Below are 22,417 nucleotides of genomic sequence, written 5' to 3' on the forward strand. Positions count from 1 at the left end.
TCTGTATTATTGAGCATCTGAATATAAGCCACACCCACAAAAGAATCAAAACTTGTGCCCATTTTGCAAGAGGTGATATTGACGCAGAAATATTTGACGAAGAAAGATTTTTGACACTTTAAATACACATAATTTATTGAGATTGAGTATTATACGCCCAAAATATTTTTTTCCTCCTTAAGTATTTATGATACAGTCCCACTGATTAGATGGTCTCCGTGCGCAAAAAAATGAAATATTATCTGCAGTCCAAAATGAGTGACATCAAGGACATGCGGAAAATGTGGTGATGGTAAAATGAAGCGTCATGAAGCACTTTTTGATTCCTCTGGATGGAACTGTTTTTCCTGTTTCCATTGCACTAGCGTTTATCAATAAACCACGAGCACCATCTGGTGGACAAAAAAAACATCACAAGTGATTCACGAAGCTTCATTTTAGCATTCGCTGAAGTTGCACACCATTTGGGATGAGCCATCGCATTTACACATGCCTACATTTCCAACAATATACTCACCTTTGAGCATTTTATTTGATAGGCAATAAATACTTAGGCTGAGCTTGTCGCCATTGTGCAACACATTTTGTTGTTTGAAGTCAAACACAATGCAAACAAGCGTGTGAATAATAATACGAGAAAGCCCGACAACGATTTCCTCTCGTAAACTTCAGAACGTGACAGAAGAAGCAAACAGCAGCAACATTCGGAAGCGCTCGCTTTCAAGACGCGGATGTCATCTGGGACAGACATCGCGATCAATCCGTTCAGCTGAATCCTCTCCAAAAATATATTTTTGTATTTCTGTGACATCCCTGAAGTGCATTTCAACGACTTGCGATGAGAAGATCTTGTCTCTCTTAAGTGCTGCTATTTTTAATGCCGGACAACGTTGAAGCCAAGTTCGTGCTTTATTTATGTTAAATATGAATTTATTTGATCTCACCCGAGACTGGGGATTGTCATTCAAAACAACGAGGAGGTGATATTAAAGAGTTCAGTTAGTGAGCGTCCAAATCCCGAATTGTAAATCAGTAGCCAGTTTGCGAGGGTTATTAGTTCTGGGTCAAGTGAGGTCAGCAGTCGACTGGCTGCTGTGAAGCAGCCAATAAGCTGGAACCATTTAAGTGCGTTCCACATCCTACTGCTGTCAAAAACGACTAAAGCTCTTGGGCGCAAATTCTGTAATAGTAGTAGTGGTCAGAATCTTAAAAAAAAAAATGGATTCCAGTGTTGCAAAATATGCTATAAAAGCATCACCAGCCTCGTGCTACTCAAATGTTTTTTTCTTTCTTCCAGGGTGACGTGCAAAGCTTTCCGTTCTAAAAGCAGAAATCTGGTTTCAGAGAAAAACCTCAAAATTGACCTTGGCGTAGGCGTGACTATTATATTTTGGGGGTGCTGAATCACCCGAAAGTGAATCCAAGCACACCCAAAATTTGTGAGATTTAATTTACTGTAGGTAAAAAAAAATATATATATTTTTATTTGTTTTATTTTGACAACAGAAAATCAGCCCCCCCCATTTGCCTCAAAAATGGTTTCATCCAACTCTTCTCAACAGTGCCATGAACCAAGTCAGGAGGCAGTTTGAGTCAAATGCCGTACATTACTTAAAAAGGTATTCAAACCCGCCCAAATTCTTTCCAATACTATTTTCTAAACATGATTTTTTGATTAATATTGCTTTTGTGGAATATAAATTAAACTCTTACTCTCATTGAGCGGCCATTTTGTTACTTTCTGTCGACTGAAAATGACATCACAGTCTCTCCGGGCTCAGATAACGACCAATCATGGCTCAGCTTCAGAAAACAGGTGAGTCGTGATTGGTCGTTACAGTGACAAAATGGCCGCCCACTGAGATAGACAAAAACAGGTGGGTTTTACTAACACTTTTTCCACAAACACGATATTAACCAGAATGTCGTGTTTAGACTAGTTGGCCTGTATAGAACATATTCTTGTAAAGACATTTTTAGCTCATAGTGCTAGTGGCTAGCTAAATGCATGTGTACGCTTATTAAGAACTTTTTAAAAGGGTGAAGTGCTACACCGTGTCCTTAGTTCAATGATTTTACACGACGAAGGATGTACTAACCATTGGTTGACCGCGCCGCTAAGAGGCAAATATTTCAAAGAAAGATACCCGCTATTTAAGATGGACACCACAGCGTGCTAGCAACATTTATTGTTCAGCCTGCTGACAGAGGCCATGAGAACAGCAGTTAGGTAAAAGCAAGGGGCTGTCTCGATGTGTTTTTAAAACTGACAGGCTCAGCGGGGTGACTCCCAAACTTTCTTCTTGTCCCAAATTTCGCCATCAACTTTTCGAAACATTTCGATCGGAGTAAATTCAAAGGAACTGAAGTGCCAGAAAGTCCATTTTGGCTCGGGGATGAAAGGCCGACTTCATGAAAGCTTCTCGCGCCTTCGTGGCGCTTTTGAAGATGACAGTGCAACAGAAACACAAAAACCGCTGACAGCATCGTCGCAAAAAATAAAAGATGACGGTTCTCCTCAAATTTCACTGTTAGAAAATATTGACTGAGTGGCCTATTTTCATCTTTCCTCTCACCCCCATTTGGATGTTTATTCCTTTGAATCCGAGCGGCTGCTGTTGTGTTGATTCTAATTGTCATCACCATGCAGACAAGTCGTTACCAAGGGGGGGGGAAGCGAAGACAGACAAGCGTCGGGCCAAATGTGCCTGGCTTTCTGTTTCGAGCGTGACGACTCGCGTCTGTTCTGCCTGCTCCTTGAGTTCGCCTCTTGTGTCTCCTCTCAAGCAGCCTCGTTCGCATTTCACGCCACTTGGCAAACTAAGCGCAAAAAAAAAAAAGCCCAGGCTCGAAGCGTGACTGATACGATGCTGATGCAGGACCTTGACGATATGTTTGCTGTGAAGTGCTCACTGGGATATGATTTATCTGCAGGTTAGCAACTTAGCGCCAACATGCTAGCTCAAATAAATGCGTACGGGCGCAGGCAGTGCCAAGGTGCAACAAAGAATCGGTCCTGAAAGGTTAAGAATGTGGTTGTTGAGGCTTGGTGTCAGTACATATTTGTTTTAGGGCTTTCCAGATCTGATTTCCTTCAAATGATGTTAGTATAAAATGTGCGGCCGAAAATGACAACATCCAATTTCAATTTCATGTGCTTTCTGTGTCCTGCTAAATCGTTAAACCGCACGAAAATATGCGTTAATGTCATGACATAAATACTTGTTTGTCTTAGTCGCCGAGAACACACACAGATGCGCACCCAACCTGCAATCCAAGGACACGGGCGAGTTATGTGCGTTCTAACAACAATTGGTGCTAACGTCGAAGCAAACAGCATAAAACAGAACGCTGGTCACCAAAAGAATTGGCAGAAAAAGAAATGTGTTTAAAATTAATAACATGAATAAATGCTCCTTTTTTTTGGTTTGCTTTCCTTTTCACATTTAAACACTCTAACTGGCACTTTGGAAATGATTTATGTCTGGTGTGGGCAAACTACGGCCCAGGGGCCACATGCGGTCCCGTTAAACGTTTTAATCCGGCCCGCCGAACTTGAAAAAATTAAATGTATAAACCTTGTTAATGTTTTATTTTCTAAATACTGTGGTGCGTCAAAGACAGATTTTGTTGTAATGCTTTTGCTCATTTTCATTTAAAATTAAATGTATTTTTTTTTTCTCCGATGAGGTGAGGTTACCAAAACACTCCATCCATCTGCTCCTAGTCTGGCCCCTCTGTCAAATTTTAGAATCCATTGTGGCCCGCCAATCAAAATGTTTGCCCACCGTTGAGTTATGTCTAACTTTTTAAAAAAAAATTTTTTAATTACAGGAGATATAAGGAATAATTTGTCCTGAAGGCAAGGTGTACTTCTTCAGTCAGTCCACGTGAACCTTGAACGCCTCCGATCATTAGAAGCAGCCTGAGGCAAGTACACACAATGGGATTACAGTGATCTTGAGGTGTTGACAGTTATTTAAACATGTCTTAAAAAAAAAAATTTAAATCATGTCAGCAGTGAAATATCCTGGCACTTGGCATTTTCCAAACCATTAAAAAACACATTTATCAACTTGACATGTAGAATGTTAAACACCGTGGTTAAAAAGCCAACTGATGGGACCAAGTTCAGAATTTCGCTACTTTAGACTTTTTTTTTCTCCACTCAAATACTCCGTTGTTCGATGATAAACGGCATTTGCCCGGTAGCAACTTTTATGATTCAACCCCAATGCCGTTTTTATTTTTCCCTTCAGATGTAATTCATATGCATAGCTCCAGGCGTGAACACAAATAAACGTGTTATCGCTTATTTTTTACCGTTACGGTTTTCTTTCAGCCTAGTCAAAATTCACGTTTCCTGCCTGCTTATTTGTGTCGCTACACCTGCGTCATATTATTTTTTTTTTTTTCCCCCGCACCGACCTTACTTCCTTTGTTTCGTCTCAAGTCAGCTCTCGTTTGTATTCAAAAGGGTCGGAAGAGTGAGGTGATTCTTTTATTTTTACTGCGTTGGGAGTCAAAAGGATGATTGTGAGACGCGTGACGTTTTATTACAATTGACATCTGTCGTGTTGGAGCCTTGATTCCTGTAAATCCTCTTGGTGCAAAAAATTCTCCATGGTGTGATCACTGAATGGAAATTCACAGGGTGAATCCATCATTTTTTTCCCCCCTCCCTTCCCTCTGCCTGGTCTAAAAACTGTTAAGTTTTTGTTTGACTCGAAAGGCACCATCAGCAGTTTCACAACACAAACGTGATACGAAGTTCCAAAACATAAACTTGAAACAGAAAATCAGCACCTGTGACAAATGCATCGATGTCAAGTACCCGCTTTGTTGAATAATGAACAAAATGCTCGGCTCGATTTCGTCGAGAAGAAAAAAAAAAATGTCAAGAAAAATGGCTCCAGTGCTTTTGGCTGACAGAATAAAATATCAACATTGGATTCACAGGAGATTCGCCGCCTTTTACACATTATTTCATCACGCTGACGTGTGTAAAATCCAGATGTATTTTTTTATTTTTTTGCCTTTGGGTGTTTAAGTAATCACCAGTTTATTCTCTCGAGAGCCGTACATCAGAGTCGGATTGTAGACCGAGGGCACATGAGCAAAATAAACAAACTTCTCTTTTGTAGCTGGAGGGGACAAAAGATGTTTTTTTTACGTTTGAAAGCATTTGAGATCATTTATTTCAAATGCTCCGTAGTTCAAAATCATTAGTGGTGAAACTGATTGTAATTTCAGATGAGGTATTCGACTTAATAATTATGCTCGGAGGCACAAACTGTTTTTTTGGTAGACTGCCAGGTTAACTAGTACGGCAAAATTTTTGGAAGGCATAGTCTTCAAGTGGCCAATTCACAGCGGCTAAATTGAAATCATCCGCAAGTGGAGATTTTTTTACGTACTCCGACATGGAGACATCGAGTCCGTTATGCTTCCGCTGTGTAGACTGCATGGCTCTCCTGCAGTGAATTTAATGAGCGGCTTTGATTGGCCGGGAAAACAGTTTGTGTTCACTCCCACGACGGCGCAAACGCCCATTTCCAACTGCGCTTTTCAACAAAGATACCAAAAGAAAGAAAATCAATGGATTGCACTTTGCACTTGATTTGTGCACAAAAATAGGACCCTATTTTTTTTTTTTTTGAGAGGGGGGTGGGGTTAAGATCACTATTTAAAAAAACAAATACAAGAGGGTGTAAAGATGTGTTGTTAATAAGTTAACATTATGAAAAAAATATTTCAAACTGCCGGAGAGAATTGAGTTTCCTCTGTAATTCGTTAGTTTGTGTTGATTTCAAAGTAAATGTCAAATGTTCATGTTGCACGTTTGTGGCTTTGCGGTATATTAGATCCATATACTTGCTTGCAATTACCATGAGCTTGCTTTAGCTCGTAGTCCCTTTTTTTTTTAAAACATTTTTTTTTACCCCCCTCCATTCCGGGCTGCCACATGAGCTTTTTTTCTGACAGCCTGTAATAACACATGATGCTTCTGGCACACAAATGAGCTCACCCCTTAGCTCCTTAGTGCGGCCCACATCTTATCTACATTCATACCGCTGATAGGATCACGAAGTCGGTCTGCTCTATTACTTGTTGATCTCGGTATACCCTGAAATGTAATGGAATTTTTTTTTTTTTTTTTTTTTTTTAAAGATGGATTTGTGATACACACTCACTGGTGAAATAAACCATCTGGTGTTTGCTTGACGTTTGAAATATTTCACCATATATAGCATAAACTTGACTCAACCCCGGACTACGACTAATAATAATACAAGTATATGCGTCAATCAATTTTGCATCTGTGGTCTTCGAAAATAATATATTGGTGTACCGGTTTTATTTAATTCTTAGCAATGTATATATGTCATTTGAAAGCTTAAAAGGTGCAATGTTTTTTGGTTACTCATGCATGACACCAACCAAGATAGCGAAAAACAGAGAGACGGACCATTATATTTAAAGATTTTTTTTTTCTGTTGCCTTTTGCCATATTATAAATTTACAGGTAATTACTTTCGAAGTCTATCAAATAAACAATTATGGAACTCAAATAAGTCAATTTACTCGACCCGACCACGCTAGGTATGCAGTGCAATAATCTATTTCAAGCACAATAACATTATACGCAATCGACTTATTGCCCAAGTCATTTTTCCGCATGTCACAATGTCAATAAAATGCAGCTAAAAATTGCGTTTTTGCGTCAGCGTAGATTCTCAGTCGTCCAGGTCTCGGTAATTTGCAAAGGTTGACGCAAGTCCTTTCTTGTTTAGTGAATTTAAAGCAAAAAAACTAAATAAACACATACTGGGTTTTTTTTTCCAGCAAAATGGCTCTCTTGCAAAAAAAAAAATACCATTCAAGGATGGCACAAAACTGCTTCACAAGAAAACAACTTTAAATGCAAAAAGTCATTTTTGCGATTTTTTTTTTTTTCTCAAGTCAGCTCAAAATGTTTTCTTGTGTGTATGAGCAACTAAGACGTGTCTGCCATCAAGTGGTGAATGTTGATATTACACCCACAAACTACAATCGACACCAATGCAGTTCTGCAACCACACGTTCGCGGCCTTTTTTGCTGTTTTTCCCTGTGATTTTATCCCCATTTCCCCCAATTTTATTTGTACTTTTTGGGTTTGTTAAAAAGAAAAGGTTTTTTTTTTTAATTTATTTATTTTGCTTGTTTTTAGTTCTCTGGTTTCTTTCAGTCCTTTCATTGTTTGTTGTTCCTGTCACTTGTCACGTCTCCATGTCATGATGAGTTTTCCCTGATTGTAACGTACATAAATAATAAACTCAATGAATTCATTAATTAAAACTATAACTTTCCTCTAGAGCAGAATCCTCAATTAGATTCAACATGCACACTTTATGGATATTTAAACAGCAGTGTAGTAATATGATTCCTTACAAGGATGTCATAAATACTTAAAAAAACGTGACCAAGACGCAAGTGTTTTATTCATATCCTAAAAAAAAACTAAAAAAAAAAAAAAAGTGCCATCACTCATGAATCCACAAGAGGTTATTATCTCGGAAGAAAGCTTTGACATGATCTGAAATTTCAAGCACCGCACTCGGGCCCCTCATCTTTTCCTGTAGGTGAAATTCCTCTTGTCGTGCTCTTTAAGACTTTGTGTTATGGAGGCAAGATTTATTAGTGCTTTCAAAGAATACGCAGCTCGACGCAAGTGGGGCTCGTCTCACGGAATGAGCGGGTCACAGAATGTCTCGAGGGTGAGAACGAGAGCAGACGGTGATGAAGAGCCTTCGCTTTGCTTGTTCGCCATGTAATGATCATTGTAGAGGTCTTCGAGCAGGCGTGGGCAAACTACGGCCCGGGGGCCACATGCGGCCCGTTAAACGTTTTAATCTGGCCCGCCAAACTTGAAAAGAATTAAATGAATAAACCTCGTTCATGTTTTATTTTCTAAATTCTCTTCCAGCTATTTGATGACAAATTTGAATAATATATGAATATTAATGACAGCATTCTGTCATGATGGAATTTTTTTGCTTTAGGCTTGTGGCCATGAGTCAAATAAATGTTGTTGGAAAATGAAGTGGCCCTTGATTTTCTTTGGAAATGCTATTTAATTATACTTGAATCCATTAGTCTATTTTAAACATTTTCCTTTTTTTTCCTTTTTTTTTTTTTTTTTTTTAGTTGTCTTGAATGGCGCCAATAGAACAGTTAAGTACCAAAATATGGCTGCAAAGATAAAATAATATCAAATTATACCTGAGGTGAGTACTGAATGTTTTTTTTTAAAAAAAAGGATGCTTTGCATGAAACAATCTTTATTTACAGAATATTTAAGAAAACGTCGTCTTAAAAAAAAAATCACATTTCATCTGTGATAACGATAGCAAACATTCTCACATCAGTTTTATCTTTCAAATAATACAGATTGTCACTCACATATTTCATTTCATTCCTATAATGACCCATGCCTTATAGTTTCCGTTCTCTCGAGTTCTTCATTTTTTAACCTCTGAATAAAATGCCAAAATGTATCGTTAATTTTTGCTAATATCATAAAAAGCGATTTTTGCACCAAAATGTCCCCATGAGAACGTTGCCAATGTGCATGCGTGTGAGCGCATCAGGTGTTCTCCGCTCTTGTTCTTATGCTGCTTTAGCTTCGGGCAACTGAATCGCATTCATCCGTTTACGCCCCAGCTGTCAGCCAAAAAATGCAGCGTAACCGAAAAAGCAGCAGAATGCGCTGCCCCTAGTGGATGGAAGCATTGTAGGAAGCAGATTATACAACAGAAGGGATTCTACAGACAGTGTTATAAATTCCTCAAAGTCAAATTGGAATGTCGTTGGTGTTTTTGTAATTAACTGTATTTATAGAGATTTAAAAACAAAACTGCGGGTGAAAACAAAGTGCTGGACATAAAAAGGAAAACAAACATACAAATCAAATCTGCGTCCTGCTGTTTAATTTGCTGTGTGAGCCAAAGATTTCCAAATCTCATCCGACACAATTAAAATAAACAATGCGTGGATTCCTTTTTGGAAGCAAATATATCATTTTTTTTTTTTAACACTTGGAGTAGTTTCGAAATCGTCTCTCTATGCTAGAACGGTGACATCCTGCATTCCTGTGACGTTTAGGTCATACCGCTCAGTGTTGCATTGCATGCTGGGTGACGACTTGGCAGCCGAGCAGAGAAGGGCCCGGAAGTGCCTCCTGAAGGTGTCCGAGAGGCAGGTGTAGAGGATGGGGTTGGCGCAGCTCCACGAGTACGACAGCAAGACCAAGAACTCGAACACCCGGGCGAAGGTTCGGTTGGTTTGAAATGTGGAGCAGAAGTTGACGGTGTAAAACGGCAACCAGCACATACCGAACACGACCACCACGGCGACCACCATTTTGGTGACCTGCCTCTCCGGACGGTGGTTCTCGTGGTCGGCCACGGTGGCCCGGAGTCGCTGCGACCTCAGGGTGAGCAGCAGGGCCGTGTACGAGACGGTCATGATGGTGAACGGCAACGCGAAACCCAAGACGAACGTGTAGGAGAGGACGCCAAGCCACCAAATTTCCGAAACGACGTCGGGTATGCACAGGCCTCGATCGGCGGAGAAGTGAAGCGCCAGGGGGAGGATGGCGAGGATGGAGAAAAGCCACAGGAAGGCCGAAACGATCTTGGCGCAGCGTGGCGTCCTCCAGGAGGCGAACCTCAACGGGTCAGCCAGCGCCATGTAGCGGTCGATGCTCATCACGGTCAGGCAGAAGACGCTGGTGAACTGGTTGATGCCGTCGAGGACCATCACCACTTTGCACGCCACGTCGCCAAACAGCCAGCGGCTCAGAAAGTTCTGACTCGCGATGAACGGGAGCCCGACCATGAAGAGTCCGTCGGCGAGCGCCAGGTTGAAAATATACACCGTGGTAGCCGACGACATTTTGTCCAGCTTCAAAACGGCGACGATGACCAGAGAGTTCCCGGCGAGTCCCGCGATGCACACCACAAGGTAGAGAATAGCCATGAGGACTCCGAAACCGTCAAGACGCTCCTTGAAGTCCAAGTGTTCATCCACATAAGTCCAGTTGTCTATATCCACTTCCATCCTGCCGGAAACTTTCTCTCACCTCTCAAAATAGAAACGACTCAGACGGGAGGTGAAAAAGAATGAAAGCTCAAATCAGGCTTTGGCTACTCTTCAGCATCCCCCCTTCAGCTGCTCTTTGCTTTCATTTATTAAAAGTATCAAAAGTCTACCCCCTGCGCACCCATGGGCCTGTTTGCGTGAACACCCTTCAAACGAACAGGACGGATGCTTAACTGGCCGCGCTTTCTCCCTGGGAGCCCTTTTTATATATCTTCCCCCACGGTGTGTGACGAGCGCTGCTGTGTGCTTGTGTGTGCCTGGAAGCCGTCCACCCCCTTGTTCATCAGTCTCCAGAGAATGTGATAAAGTCCAGCTTGGCTAAAGCCCCTCCTGAGTCCTCCACTACCCCCCCCTTTCAGGTTCTCTGCTGTAATGCTTGTTTCCAAGGTAAACCCCATCTGCTCCCATACTCTTGTTTTCATAACTTTTTTGCCCCCCCCCCGCCCTTGTCCGCCCTCTGCTTCTGTTTACTTCTCTCACCCCCTCCCTTCTATCCATTATGTCTTCATGAACCCCTTAAGCTCATAGCCGACACCGGGGGGGTCACACACACGCCACACACGTAGATACCATCACTTAAGTCAATCCCCACGCAGGAAAGGAGTGTCTCAGGTCTGTTTTGTCAGGATTTTTGTTGTTGTGACCTTTGACCTGAGACGGCGTTTTTTTTCTTTTTTTTTTTTTTCGTGCGTCTTTGACCGACTGTTTTGTTTTGCTAAAACGAAGCGGCGAGGAGAAGGATGGCACAAGGAGAGGGAGTAAAGGGTAAAGGTGGGGGGGGGGGCTAAGATTAAAGACCACGGATGAGCGATGACCTCCATCCTGTTGCCACTCTGGCACGCACCCGCCCCAGAAATCTTCCGGAGTGTCTAAAATCCACAAAATAACCAAGCCAGCCAATTATTTCCCATGCTGGAAGTGTTTATCCAGAATGCGATGTGATTCCAAAGACACTTAACACCCCTCGAAACCGTCTCGGGGCTCATTCATCAGAAGATTTATGGAGACATATTTCCAGTCCGGCAACAAGTTCCAGTTAGCTGAGGAAATAAAAAATTCCTTTGTAGTTGAAGCTGATTAGGCTGTGGCTTTTGCTGCCAACACTTCATACAATGTGGCCCACCTCTGCATCCCGCCTATTAATCATCTCGCAAAACACCGTGGATGTGCTTCATATTTCATGGGCAATATTTCACTTTGGTGTCATTCTGGCATTCATCTCGTGCTTTTAGAGCAGTCTGCAGCACACCGGCGAACGTTGAGATTAAAGTCTGTTTTATTCATCAAAGGATTAAAATCCCTTTATTCTCTCGCGGTCTTGTTTCCTCGCTTTCTGTGCCGGCGACGTTTTGGAAAACGGAATCATAATCAGATTAATGAATACAATAATGATGACGTGCGTTTCTCTATGGGAAGAAGTCGTAAAAGAAATTTCAGATTTAGTTGGGAATGTTGGAAATTACACAGCAAATTTTAATCCGGCATGGCTTTATGCGGCGCTAATTGTCATTACCGTGCTGATTTCTTACGTTTTTTTCCCAGCACATCAGGTGTTATTTTTTTGATCTATAAAAGCTTGCGCAATCTAGATAATTACATCCGTTGTAATTTATAGCTAAGACATTTCAGAAAACTATCCACCTGTTGCTCAACCTAATCCTTAATTTATAATTACTACTAAATGCTGCACAATATCAGCCATTTTATTTTTATTTTTATTTTTATTTTTATTTTTATTTTTATTTTTATTTTTATTTTTATTATGCTGATTCAGAATCACCACCGCAAAAAAAAAAAAAAAAAAAAAAATCCAGAAAGGTTTTCTTGCATCTCCGGTTTAAAAAAAAAAAAATGACCAGTGTAATTATAGGTGCACACTTTTTTAAAAATTTGTTTAATTGTGAACTTGGTGTCCTCTATTTTTTTATTCGATTGATTTATGTGATTTCCTTTCTAATTGAGTGGAATTGTCCTAAAATGAGACCCCCCTTGTAGTACTACTTTCCTTTAACCGACAACAATAAAAAATATTGAATATGTAGAGTAATTAATTTATTTACAATTCCCGCCAAGTAATCAACTCGGCACTGAATTTGTTGAATTTACTCAATTTTATTCCATCAAGTCGTTGCTCGCCATAAAATCTACATCCACCGACAAAACATCTACATTTTATTCAGCGTAAGTGAAAAGGAATTTCGGTAAAATTAACACCCGAGACGTTCCTTTCTGCCTTCCTTTTCTACTGAAAGCAGTTGTTGTTGCCCGACAAGTGTTTCATACGTCACGGCTGATGCTAACGGTGACGTTGCCATGCATCTCATTAGCAAGTTTGTAGAGAACCTGCGTCACCGTTTGATCTCACACAAAGACACAGCGATGTTGCGCTTCGCTGGGTTCTGTGTGAAAGAAGACAGGCGGATAAAAGTGCGGGGCTTGATTAACCCTCCGACACGCCCAATTGCACCATCTCAAAAGGACTCCTGCTGGACCTCATCAACATCCTTCTCCCTCCTCAAAATCAAACTTCACTTTATCTTTAGTGTCTCACGCTTTGGTTTGTTGGCTGATGTGCAAAAAGCACATATCAGTGGTGATTAAATGTTAAGTGACTCCAAGTAAACTTTTTTTTTTTTTTTTTTTAATTAGCAACGTTGTGATAATGTTTTTTAGTATGTGATGATGGGACTTTTTATACCAGGTGTGGGCAAACTACGGCCCGGGGGCCTTCTCAGTCAAGCGAGTTGTGCTGACTGTAAAAATGTGATGTACAGCTCAATTGGACATTTATTAGAATGTACAAAATGAACATTATTTACAGGTACCTATGTGCAATTAAAAGATTATCCGATTGAAACCAAAAATCAAAGATTTCATGGTTAACATTAAACATTTATTAAAACTGGACCACTGTTTGAAACGTGATTTTTATTTTTTTATTTTAAAGGTAGCTTAAAGATCTGCATCAAAGATTAAGTTATAGTTTGCCCTTTTCAAACTCAGTCTGACTGCTAATTAAATGGCAAGAACGTTTACTTTATTTATTTATTTTAAATCAGACTCCCAATTAGTGAAACTAATGAGGAATAATATAGACTCAGAGAGACAAAATGTCTTCTTTCTTGTAGCAAAACAATTAGATGAGGTGATGATTAACAGAATAGTGCAAAGACATAAATGTACCCACAAGCACCTTTTTTTAGGACAATTAGCTGAAATAGAAATGTGCTTGACTAAAGCTGCTAATTGTCATTTTGCTAGTGTGACAAAAAAAAACCTAATGAAGTTAAAGGCTATATGCGAAATGCAATCATTAAGCTTTATTTTCCTCTTTTTATTCTTTCACCCCCCCAAATTTTGTAAAAAAAAATATACATTGTACTTTTCAAATCATGTTGCCGTGCAGATATTGCGAGAAAGAACAAACTAATGGACATTAAAATTGTGAAGTTCCGATGAAAGTCATCCTGAAATTTCAGAATTCTCTCATTCGCTCTTCTATCCAGATCAGAACGACCCTCGGTGTTCCTTGTAAATAAATCTTTCCTCACAGGTTAGGGTGAGCCAGTAAGTTTATATAAAGGAAAAACAATTTAAAGTTGTTCATGCAAAATAACTGACTAGCCTTCCAACAATCTGTACTCGTTTTAAAGCTATTTATTGGTCCCCCCGAAGGGGAAATAAAATTTGAATGGAGGATTCCTGGCAATATCAAAGGAGATTATCCAAAATGCTGTGACTGGGTTTGAAGTTGAATTAGCATAAAGCAGCAAGATCTCAACCATCAATAATGAGAAACATCTTTTTTGAAATGTCAGTTCCTGAAACAGGCCATTTATTTGAACCAGCAGTTTGCACAGTTCATCAGAAATTCCACTAAGCACAGAAATGCGCTGAGAAATTCGTGTTAAAATCAATCTAATTGGATTAAAACTTAACTTTGACTTTTTGAACCGTGGACTTAAATGAGCAAAAATCTGTAGTTTGTATTTCTCCAACAACCACTACCAACTTATAAATACTGTAATTGTAATAAAGAGGCAGACTTTCCATGTAAAGTAAATTTGCATTAATTTCAGCGAAGATTATGTTTTGGGCAATTTCCAATTTTTTTTAAAGACCATTTATTAGTTAAATCGAAATATAGTTTATGATTTTATGAGTTTTTAAAACTCGGTAAGTGTCATGTTCCTTTAAAGGTTGGGAGGGATTTAGACGTAACGTCCTATTCCTTTGGCCAATCAAATGCATTTGAGGGCGGGGCTAGCTTGTCATAGAACACGTGTCCCGGGAAGTAGGAAGTAAACACGGGATAAGAAGTCAAGTTTGAAACCAGTCGGTGAGATTTGTGACTTTTAAGAGAACAATAGCTGTAATGTTTATTTAGAGCTTCTGTATAAATTTTTTAAATAAGTACATAATGGCATTAATTTGAGGAAACCGAATTCTGACCTTTTACACAGTACAGTAATGCGTTAGATGATATAAATTGACTCATTTGCAGTATCGATGTTTAATTGAGATTTACCTGCAATGAAAACGTTGCTTATGAAACGATATATCCAATATTACGTGTGCATTTGCGAAAGGCTGCACTAAAGCACTGTACACATTGTCTTGTTTCACTTGCAAGAGTAGAAATATGAATGAAAGGTTTAATATTTGTGCTTAGCGATCCCTCGATTCTGAAACAAATAAAAGTCATGGCATACCCGCAGCAGCTGGAGATATGTTTGATAATTATCATGCAAATATGTGATATCATATTTAGAAGTTGCTTTTTCAAATTACAAGTTCCTAGTTCGTAAATGGAACGATCTTTTTTTGTCTTAATATAACAACGAACGTGCTGCAGATAACACTCTACTTCGACATTTACTTTATATATGTGGACCAACTTATTTGTCAAAAATGGACTTTATTTAATTGATGCAACCTAGAAGAGTAAAACTCCAAACTCCATTCATTGTTGGAATCAGCACAAAATGAGCACAATTTGTAACCTATTAAAAATAGATTAAATTAAAACTGTAAGTAGAGTATTCCATTTAATCATCTGGATATTGTAGACTAATATCTGAAAGTAATTATCTAATGCAAAAGGTTTTGCCCATGGAAACGCTCTAAAAAATTAAACAAGGATATTCTAATCCAGAGCAAATAGGATTCAACAGAAACAAACTAGCCTCGTGGCACGACGCTTTTACGGTATGTTGATTTAAGGTGACTTAGACCAAGGTCTTCACGGTGTTGTGCTCTATTTGTTCTCTGTGGGTAATATTGACAGTGCTGAAGTCTGAAAGATTTTTCTTGCCGCCATCTGAGTGATCATGCCCTGTCATGTATCATGCAGTCACAGAGCGTCACTTTTATCCATTTAAACATCTTTTTTCATTACAAAAATGATCAGTGTTTTGTTTTTCTCTGTGTCCAGGCACTATGATAGAAGGCTACTCCCCTGTGGCACAGGCGCTGCTGGGGACTCTGTTTACTTGGGGTCTAACGGCCGCTGGGGCCGCCATGGTTTTCGTTTTCTCAGGTCGACAGGTTTGTGCAGTATAACCTGTTTCTCCTTGTTTTCACATCTTAACTGAATTTTAAAATGGGAGTATGACCACACATTCAAGGTAATAAAAAAAAAAAGGCAAATGTTTTGCTCCTATACTGCATGGTCTTGCGATGACCAACGCCACACATTAATAAAACTATCGCTTTATCGCTATGACAGCTGTTGTAGTACCAAGTCTGACCTGTGAGGGGCAGCACGGCGCAACACGTCATCCACACTAACGAAATGCAAACGAAATAAAAAAATGATGCTCCAGATTAACTGTCAGCGTATCAGGGACAGCGCAAATGTTTACGTTTCAATTTGCAGACTACTTCTACTAAAGTATCGTTTGTGGCTTCACGATTGATGACGTAATTTTGGTTGCTATCAGTCAGTTTTCAAATTAAACTCTTATGAGCTATTTTTGTTGTCATCATTGTGTCCAAACAAACAGAATTTTAACTGTAGAACAAATTATTTGAAGAATCGGTTCTATTGGTCATTTCCCATGTGGGCGTGTTACCGTTCCAAATTGTTGACCAAAGTCTTCAAAATGACATGGTCTGTTTGACGATGCAATGTTTAAGACTCAACAAATCCAATATTCTCTTCCATTTACAGAAGCACATCTTGGATGGAAGTTTAGGATTTGCAGCAGGGGTGAGTTTCTGTTCTCTTCAATTATGGTGACACGGTGGAAGCTTGTGACTATTTGACGTCTTTCATTTATTTTTGTATTTAATAAACCCCCAGTTGTCTGATGAACATTTTTTTTATTTCAATACCTGCAACCATATGATTAAGTGACAATGTGAGTATAATTAGCATATAGCAGACAGGTGTGTGGAAGTGTACTTTCTTTCAAGCCATCCGGTCTCATTTATATAGGCTGAGGAAATAATTTAAGCTTTCCATTGAACTTGCAAGCATAGTGAAACTGCTGGTCAATTTTTGAGTTTAGCACAAAAATGTCATGAATCTGTCTTTTTGTTCCGCCACTCGGCTATCAAGGCAAACTTTCTGATTATTTTCTGATAGTTTGAGGTGGTTGAAGTCAATGTAGCCAAATGAGTTTTCTCCATATATCTGCGTTTTGTAACTCTGAATTTGTGAGAGAAACCTGTTAGCTGAAATTAGATCGGAAGCGCTGGCTGGCACTTACGTTCATATTTAGACTTGCATCTAGTGTTACGAGATTGTGGGGAATCTTAGATTGTAATTGCTTACTTTGGTTCTTATGTACGGTAATTATGCAGATTTTTTGAATACTGGCCTTGATTACCGGTAGTTGGGTGATAATGATGATAATGGTAGCTCTTTGTCAAATCTTAATTGAAAATCCTATCCAATTTTCTTCTGATTACATCCTGGAATATGATGCCTTATTTGATATCAATCTTTTTTTTCCTCCCAGTTTTAAGGCAATAACTTGAACCCAATCCCATGATTTAATGACACAAATTGAAAAAAAAAAACCCCATGTTGGCATAATGCGTTTTCGTAGACTCATTTTAAAAAGCAACAAAATTTATCACGTGGTTCCTTGTATTTTATGTAGGGCTCTCGAAATGAAAGCGTTAACTCAAGATGAATTTTTTGAAAAATTAACGCGATTAAATATTTTAACTCGGTTTTATTTTTTTCAAACATTCATTTGCATAACTTGGAAAGCCAATATTCCAAATGAGCTGTACCTCTTTTTCACATGATCTCAGAACAAAACACCTTGCTTGAGTTACCACTGGACCTTGCAAACCAACACTGCTGGAGTTTGGTGCTTACAACTAAATGGACTGGATAATTTTTGAGAATTGTTTCGAAAAAAAATTCCTCTCAAGATGACTCGGTTTAGATCGCATTGAAAGATCACACACTTCATATTTGGTGATATTACATTAATTACAATGTATTATTCAAGTAAATAGCTGTTAAAAGCCTCACATAAATTAGTAGTAGAAAAAATGTGATTAATCGCAATTAATTACTGATTTTTTTGCGATTAAATAGTTAAAAAATGTAATCGCTTGACAGCACTAATTTTATGTAATGTTCCTTTTTCTATTTTCATTAGCTGAGGGCAAAAAGAATGGTCCAGTGTTTCTTATTTTCCACATTTTGTGCAAAACTAATGTCTTCCCTGTCAATCTTGGGAATTGCCTGGCAACTCATAATGTTACAAACATACACAGTAGTTGTTCTGCGGCAGTTAAACCCAATCTCTTTCCGGTCGCTGATTGACCTCTTATTTGATCAGATTTCGAAACAATTTTTCCCAATGGAAATAATGAGTTGCAATCACAAAGTACATACGCAAGCAACCATTCACAATTGCATTCACACCTATGACCGATTTCCAATGGACCAAATATTCACGTCATGACGCACAACTCGTAACGGTCGCGAGACGGCAAGGGAGACGATCAAACGTCTTACTCGATATGGTGTTTTGTATCAAAGTGGCTTCCCCAAGTGACATTGAGTATATTAACCACGCTCTTGCCTCAGCCACATGTGAGCCATTTTGCTCGTGCGGTATTTCTAGATCTGATCTCGAGATTAGAAAAACACACCAATCTGTTGTCATTGGGTTGAATCCATCAATTTGCAAGCCCTTCCGAGGCTTTTACAGCTTCTGAGTGTCGACAATTCGGATAGTGTATGTTCAAAGCACTTCAAACAAATCTGCTTTATTTGATGCCTAATAAGCAATTGAGTCGGACGCTGATTATATTTACGTTAGACGAATCGATGCCTGCCAAAGACTTAGCACAAAGCCTTCTTCGTTCTCCCGTTCAAGGGGGAAATATCCAAGAGTGTGCACAGTGGGAGCCGTCTGATCAATCGGGCCACTCTGTGCTAAGAGACACTCGGTGAGAAAACAAAAACGCACATGCAGTGCTGTCAAAAATTCAATATACTTTCAATTTTGAAGAAGCTTCGGGACAATAGTAAAACTAAGTACGTATCCGTGATTTCCATGGTTACGCCGATGATGAGAGTTTTTGATTAAAGACGGTTGAAGGCTGGTATTCCATTTTGTCACGGGTTTAGAGGGAGACCTGAGCACAATGTGAATGTAAATTGTGTTTACGGGAGTCTGGGGAGGGAAAGGGAACGTGAAGCAGAAGATTTGATGAATAAATCAGTGAGACGTATTAGCGTCGACTAAATATGTGATGAACTAAAGTGCAAGACACTGAATCGGAACGTTGTTTGCTCGAGGACGTGAATTGATGGATTCCATATCGGAGAGAAAAATGAATGATTTTTGTTGCGATGAATAACGTATGCATCTAGAATTGAGGTGCCACACTTGCGATATGAAGTTCAGTCAAATTTGTGTCTCGGTCAGTCTGTGCAGTTGATAAGATTTTAATAATGATTTTGGATTTGGTCTTCACTCCATCTTAAAAACATTATTGAAGGATAACAGCTTGTAAAATGTTAGCGGTTTAGTCTGAAATGACACAGAAATTATTTCGATAACTCTCTCAGACATTCAGATTTGAGTAAAAAGCCACTCTTGCACTCTCTGACTTGTTGCTAATTAACATTTAGATAGCTTACCACCGTTGCGCAATTGGCATGAAGAGAACTGCTACTCTTCAGATTGCTGGTTTGCGCTGTATTAAAATGATGCCTCTATATTTTGCCTGGATTTAAATATGAACACTGCATCGACAAATACTTTACAGAGAACGCTCTAAAGTTAAGCAAACAATTTTTAGATTTTGGTTGACTACCTCCAGTTTCATCGAATTGGAAAAAAATAATTCGTAGCATGTTAGCTAGCAGAGCTGGGCAGTCCATCCCGGGGACGGAACGGTCCGGCCCACCGTCCTGGCTGGACGCCCATGACAATTTTTTAAAAAAGATTTTGATTAACAAAAGCCCGGAGGTTGATATTAGTCACGAGATAGTACAGAGATCGCGGCTCGCGGGGGACTGAGCGGAAAAAAAAGGGTCAAGTGCCCAGCTCTGTTAGCTAGTTAGCTACTTTGCCATTCCTCATAATATTTTTTGAAACCATTTCACCATTTTGACTGTTACGCAACTAAAAAGAGATATAATAAGTCAAATAAAGGTCAACTCAAGTAAAACTGCTCACCTTTAGGTGAGACGGTTGACTTATTTTCATGCTAGCCATTATGCGTTTAGCTTCATGCTATTTCGGTTAGCATCTGCTTGGTAAAAAAAAGTGTCATTGAGGACCAGAGCAAGAACAAAAAAAATACATCATGATCAATATGCTGAATATTGTTGTGAAATAAGAAAATTTTTACACATGTAACATTAAAAGAAGTTAGGAAGAGTAAACGGCTACGTAGCTTTACATCCACTTATCGGGAAAACTTGTGCAAATTGCTTCAATTTGCAAAGGGAACAAGGGTGACACAATGTCATGGTCTAATGAGTCGACACTCACCCCTGTTCTACATCCGCCGGGAACAGCAGGTTAAGAGCGGCGGATAAAGTGGCGCAGTGATTCATCATGCATGTTGCTCACCATACAAACCTCCCATGAGTTGAGCTTTCAATCCAAAATTTACATACCGCCGAATATGAAAAATGTTTTTTGCCAATAAACAAGAGGAGAGCGGAGGGATCAATATTGCAGGCAGCGGTGGTATTTGAGGTAGAATTTTTATTTTTATTTTTTTCAATTTTCTTTTGTGTCCATTCTTGTTGGATATTTTTATTTTTTTTTATATCACATCTCACCAGGGCTCCTTCTGTTGCGCTCGGTCCTTATCCGTACGGTTGCAGGATATGGGCAGCATTCCAGATGAAATGTGGAGTATGGAAGGCTCATCTGTACACAAGAGGACCTCCGAGGGTTCGTGGCGGGGGATAAAGAACAAGCCTGACAGAGAGTAGTGAAACTCACTGAATAATTAAAACTCCGAAAACATTTTGGGAAAAAAACTTGACTTCAACCCCGTCGAGCTGTCTTTTTGAAGACAAACGTGACAGCGGCGAGACGTGAGTCAATTTGAATTTGAAATGTGCTGTTTAGAAAGGAGAAATTAGGGGAGTTTAATACGGCTAAGGATATTACGCCAAATGACCTCGTTGACATTAATAGTTGAAAATAAATATCAATAAATAATTTTTATTTCTCACTTTGTGCTCTAATCAATAAAATGTAAAGACCAGTCGTCTTTCCTTTTGTCTTTTATTTGACCTTTTCGTCCTTACTTAGGTGATGCTGGCTGCTTCCTATTGGTCATTGCTGGCACCGGCAATCGACATGGCCGAGGACTCCGGGAAGTACGGCTCATTTGCTTTCCTGCCTGTGGCCATCGGCTTCACACTCGGGGCTGCTTTTGTTTACTTTGCTGACGTGGCCTTGCCCTTTTTGGTAAGAATCTCCATCTCATAACTGATCCATGCCCTAAAGCAACTTGAATGAAAAGGTTCACATCTGCAGCATATGGAAAATATTTGCATTAATTTTTTTTTTTAACTTGTTTATTGTCACTCAATAACTTATTGACTGTACACACCGGGGATTGTTTACCTGAATTCCGGGCCTGTGAGTTGCTCTTTAGCAGATGTTGTCACAGCACGCATGATACCAAGCCGTGCACATGGAAGAGTGCCTGCTGAGGTTCCCCATTACCAATAGATAGAAACGTGCCCCATGTTGTATAAAAGCATCCTCGCTCGACATGTGTTTGGGTATCATCCAGCTCTTGTGCGGATTTGCTCTTCCGGTGAAAAAAAAGTATCTCCATCCACTTGTAGTGCAAATGCTCGGTAACCTGCAGTGAAGGCAAAGGAGGCAACTTGAACCAAATTTTGAGTATTGGGAAAATTGACATCGGTTGATTTTTTTTATTTTATTTTTTTTATTTATTTTATTTTTTTTTGTAATTCTTTTTTTTATTTTTTTTTCAAATTTTTTATTTACATTTTTTATGCCATACTAAATGCTGTTTTTTTTATTTATTTATTTTTTCTTTTTGTAATTCTTTTTTTTTTTTCATTTTTTTTCAAATTTTTTTATTTAAATTTTTTTATGCCATACTAAATGCAGTTTTTTTTTTGTAAAAACATTATTTTCACTTTTGCCTTTGAGCTGTGCTTTTGTCCCCCAAAATTCTCCGCCATTAAGGTGACAACTCCGGAAGAAGCGAAAAATAGCATTTTCATGCAAACGTATGTCCCAGGCAAAATTCTGGTTCAAAATAATTGAACCCATCATTATAAAATGAGACACAAGGGTTAAAGCAGGCTTCATTAAATATGTCTGTGGAATGTGAACTGGTCGAAGTAGCAGGGAACAGATGTTGCCTTGAGCTTCGGTGGTCATGTTGGGTCAGAAGCATTGACACAAATTGCATATGAAGGAGCGTCTGACACATCACAGTCATGCTATCTTTATAATATATGACGCACACACTCAGATCGAGTGCACACCAACAGTGGACGAGAGGACGGAGGAGGACAATGATATTATTCATTCTTATTCAAAATACAGAAACATTCTTTGGACAAATGTCTTCAATAAAAAAACAACTTTATTTATTTTACAGCACCAGGTGGGCATTAGTGTTAGCGCTCTAGAGGCGTTTAGATCCTATTTGACTGGCAGGAACTTTTGTGTTCGCCTCGGTTGCTTTGAGTCCCACTCTGCCTCTTTGTCATATGGTGTTCCGCAAGGTTCTGTTTTGGGGCCCTTGCTGTTTTCGTTATACTTGCTGCCCCTAGGCTTGATC

At 39.3% G+C, this 22,417-nt stretch overlaps 2 protein-coding genes across 3 annotated transcripts in view; one reads left to right on the forward strand and one right to left on the reverse strand.

The window, feature by feature from the left end:
• Window positions 1–22,417, forward strand: part of slc39a11 (solute carrier family 39, member 11) — a 61,161-nt gene that overhangs the window by 11,546 nt on the left and 27,198 nt on the right. The window contains exons 2-5 of one of the 2 annotated variants that reach the window (XM_088284663.1): window positions 3,835–3,930; window positions 15,579–15,691; window positions 16,317–16,355; window positions 20,899–21,057. In XM_088284663.1, coding sequence (XP_088140789.1) covers window positions 15,584–15,691; window positions 16,317–16,355; window positions 20,899–21,057 — 306 coding nt within the window. In that variant the 5' untranslated portion in view covers window positions 3,835–3,930; window positions 15,579–15,583. Of the gene's footprint in view, window positions 1–3,834; window positions 3,931–14,455; window positions 14,484–15,578; window positions 15,692–16,316; window positions 16,356–20,898; window positions 21,058–22,417 lie in introns of those variants that run through there. The other variant, XM_088284664.1, reaches the window with a different exon arrangement.
• On the reverse strand, window positions 8,910–10,242 carry LOC148317320 (somatostatin receptor type 5). Its single transcript, XM_088284665.1, has one exon. The coding sequence runs from the start codon at window positions 10,100–10,102 to the stop codon at window positions 9,104–9,106; it is 999 nt and encodes a 332-aa protein (XP_088140791.1). The 5' UTR covers window positions 10,103–10,242; the 3' UTR covers window positions 8,910–9,103.

Source organism: Idiotropiscis lumnitzeri, chromosome 20 (genome assembly GCF_059441095.1).
Source record: "Idiotropiscis lumnitzeri isolate Australia: NSW breed Sydney's pygmy pipehorse chromosome 20, RoL_Ilum_1.0, whole genome shotgun sequence".
In the NCBI taxonomy this organism is placed as follows: Eukaryota; Metazoa; Chordata; class Actinopteri; order Syngnathiformes; family Syngnathidae; genus Idiotropiscis; species Idiotropiscis lumnitzeri.

Coding starts and splice junctions, on each gene's coding strand:
- LOC148317320 (XM_088284665.1), bottom strand. CDS start 10,102: ATGGAAGTGGATATAGACAACTGGACTTATGTGGATGAACACTTGGAC.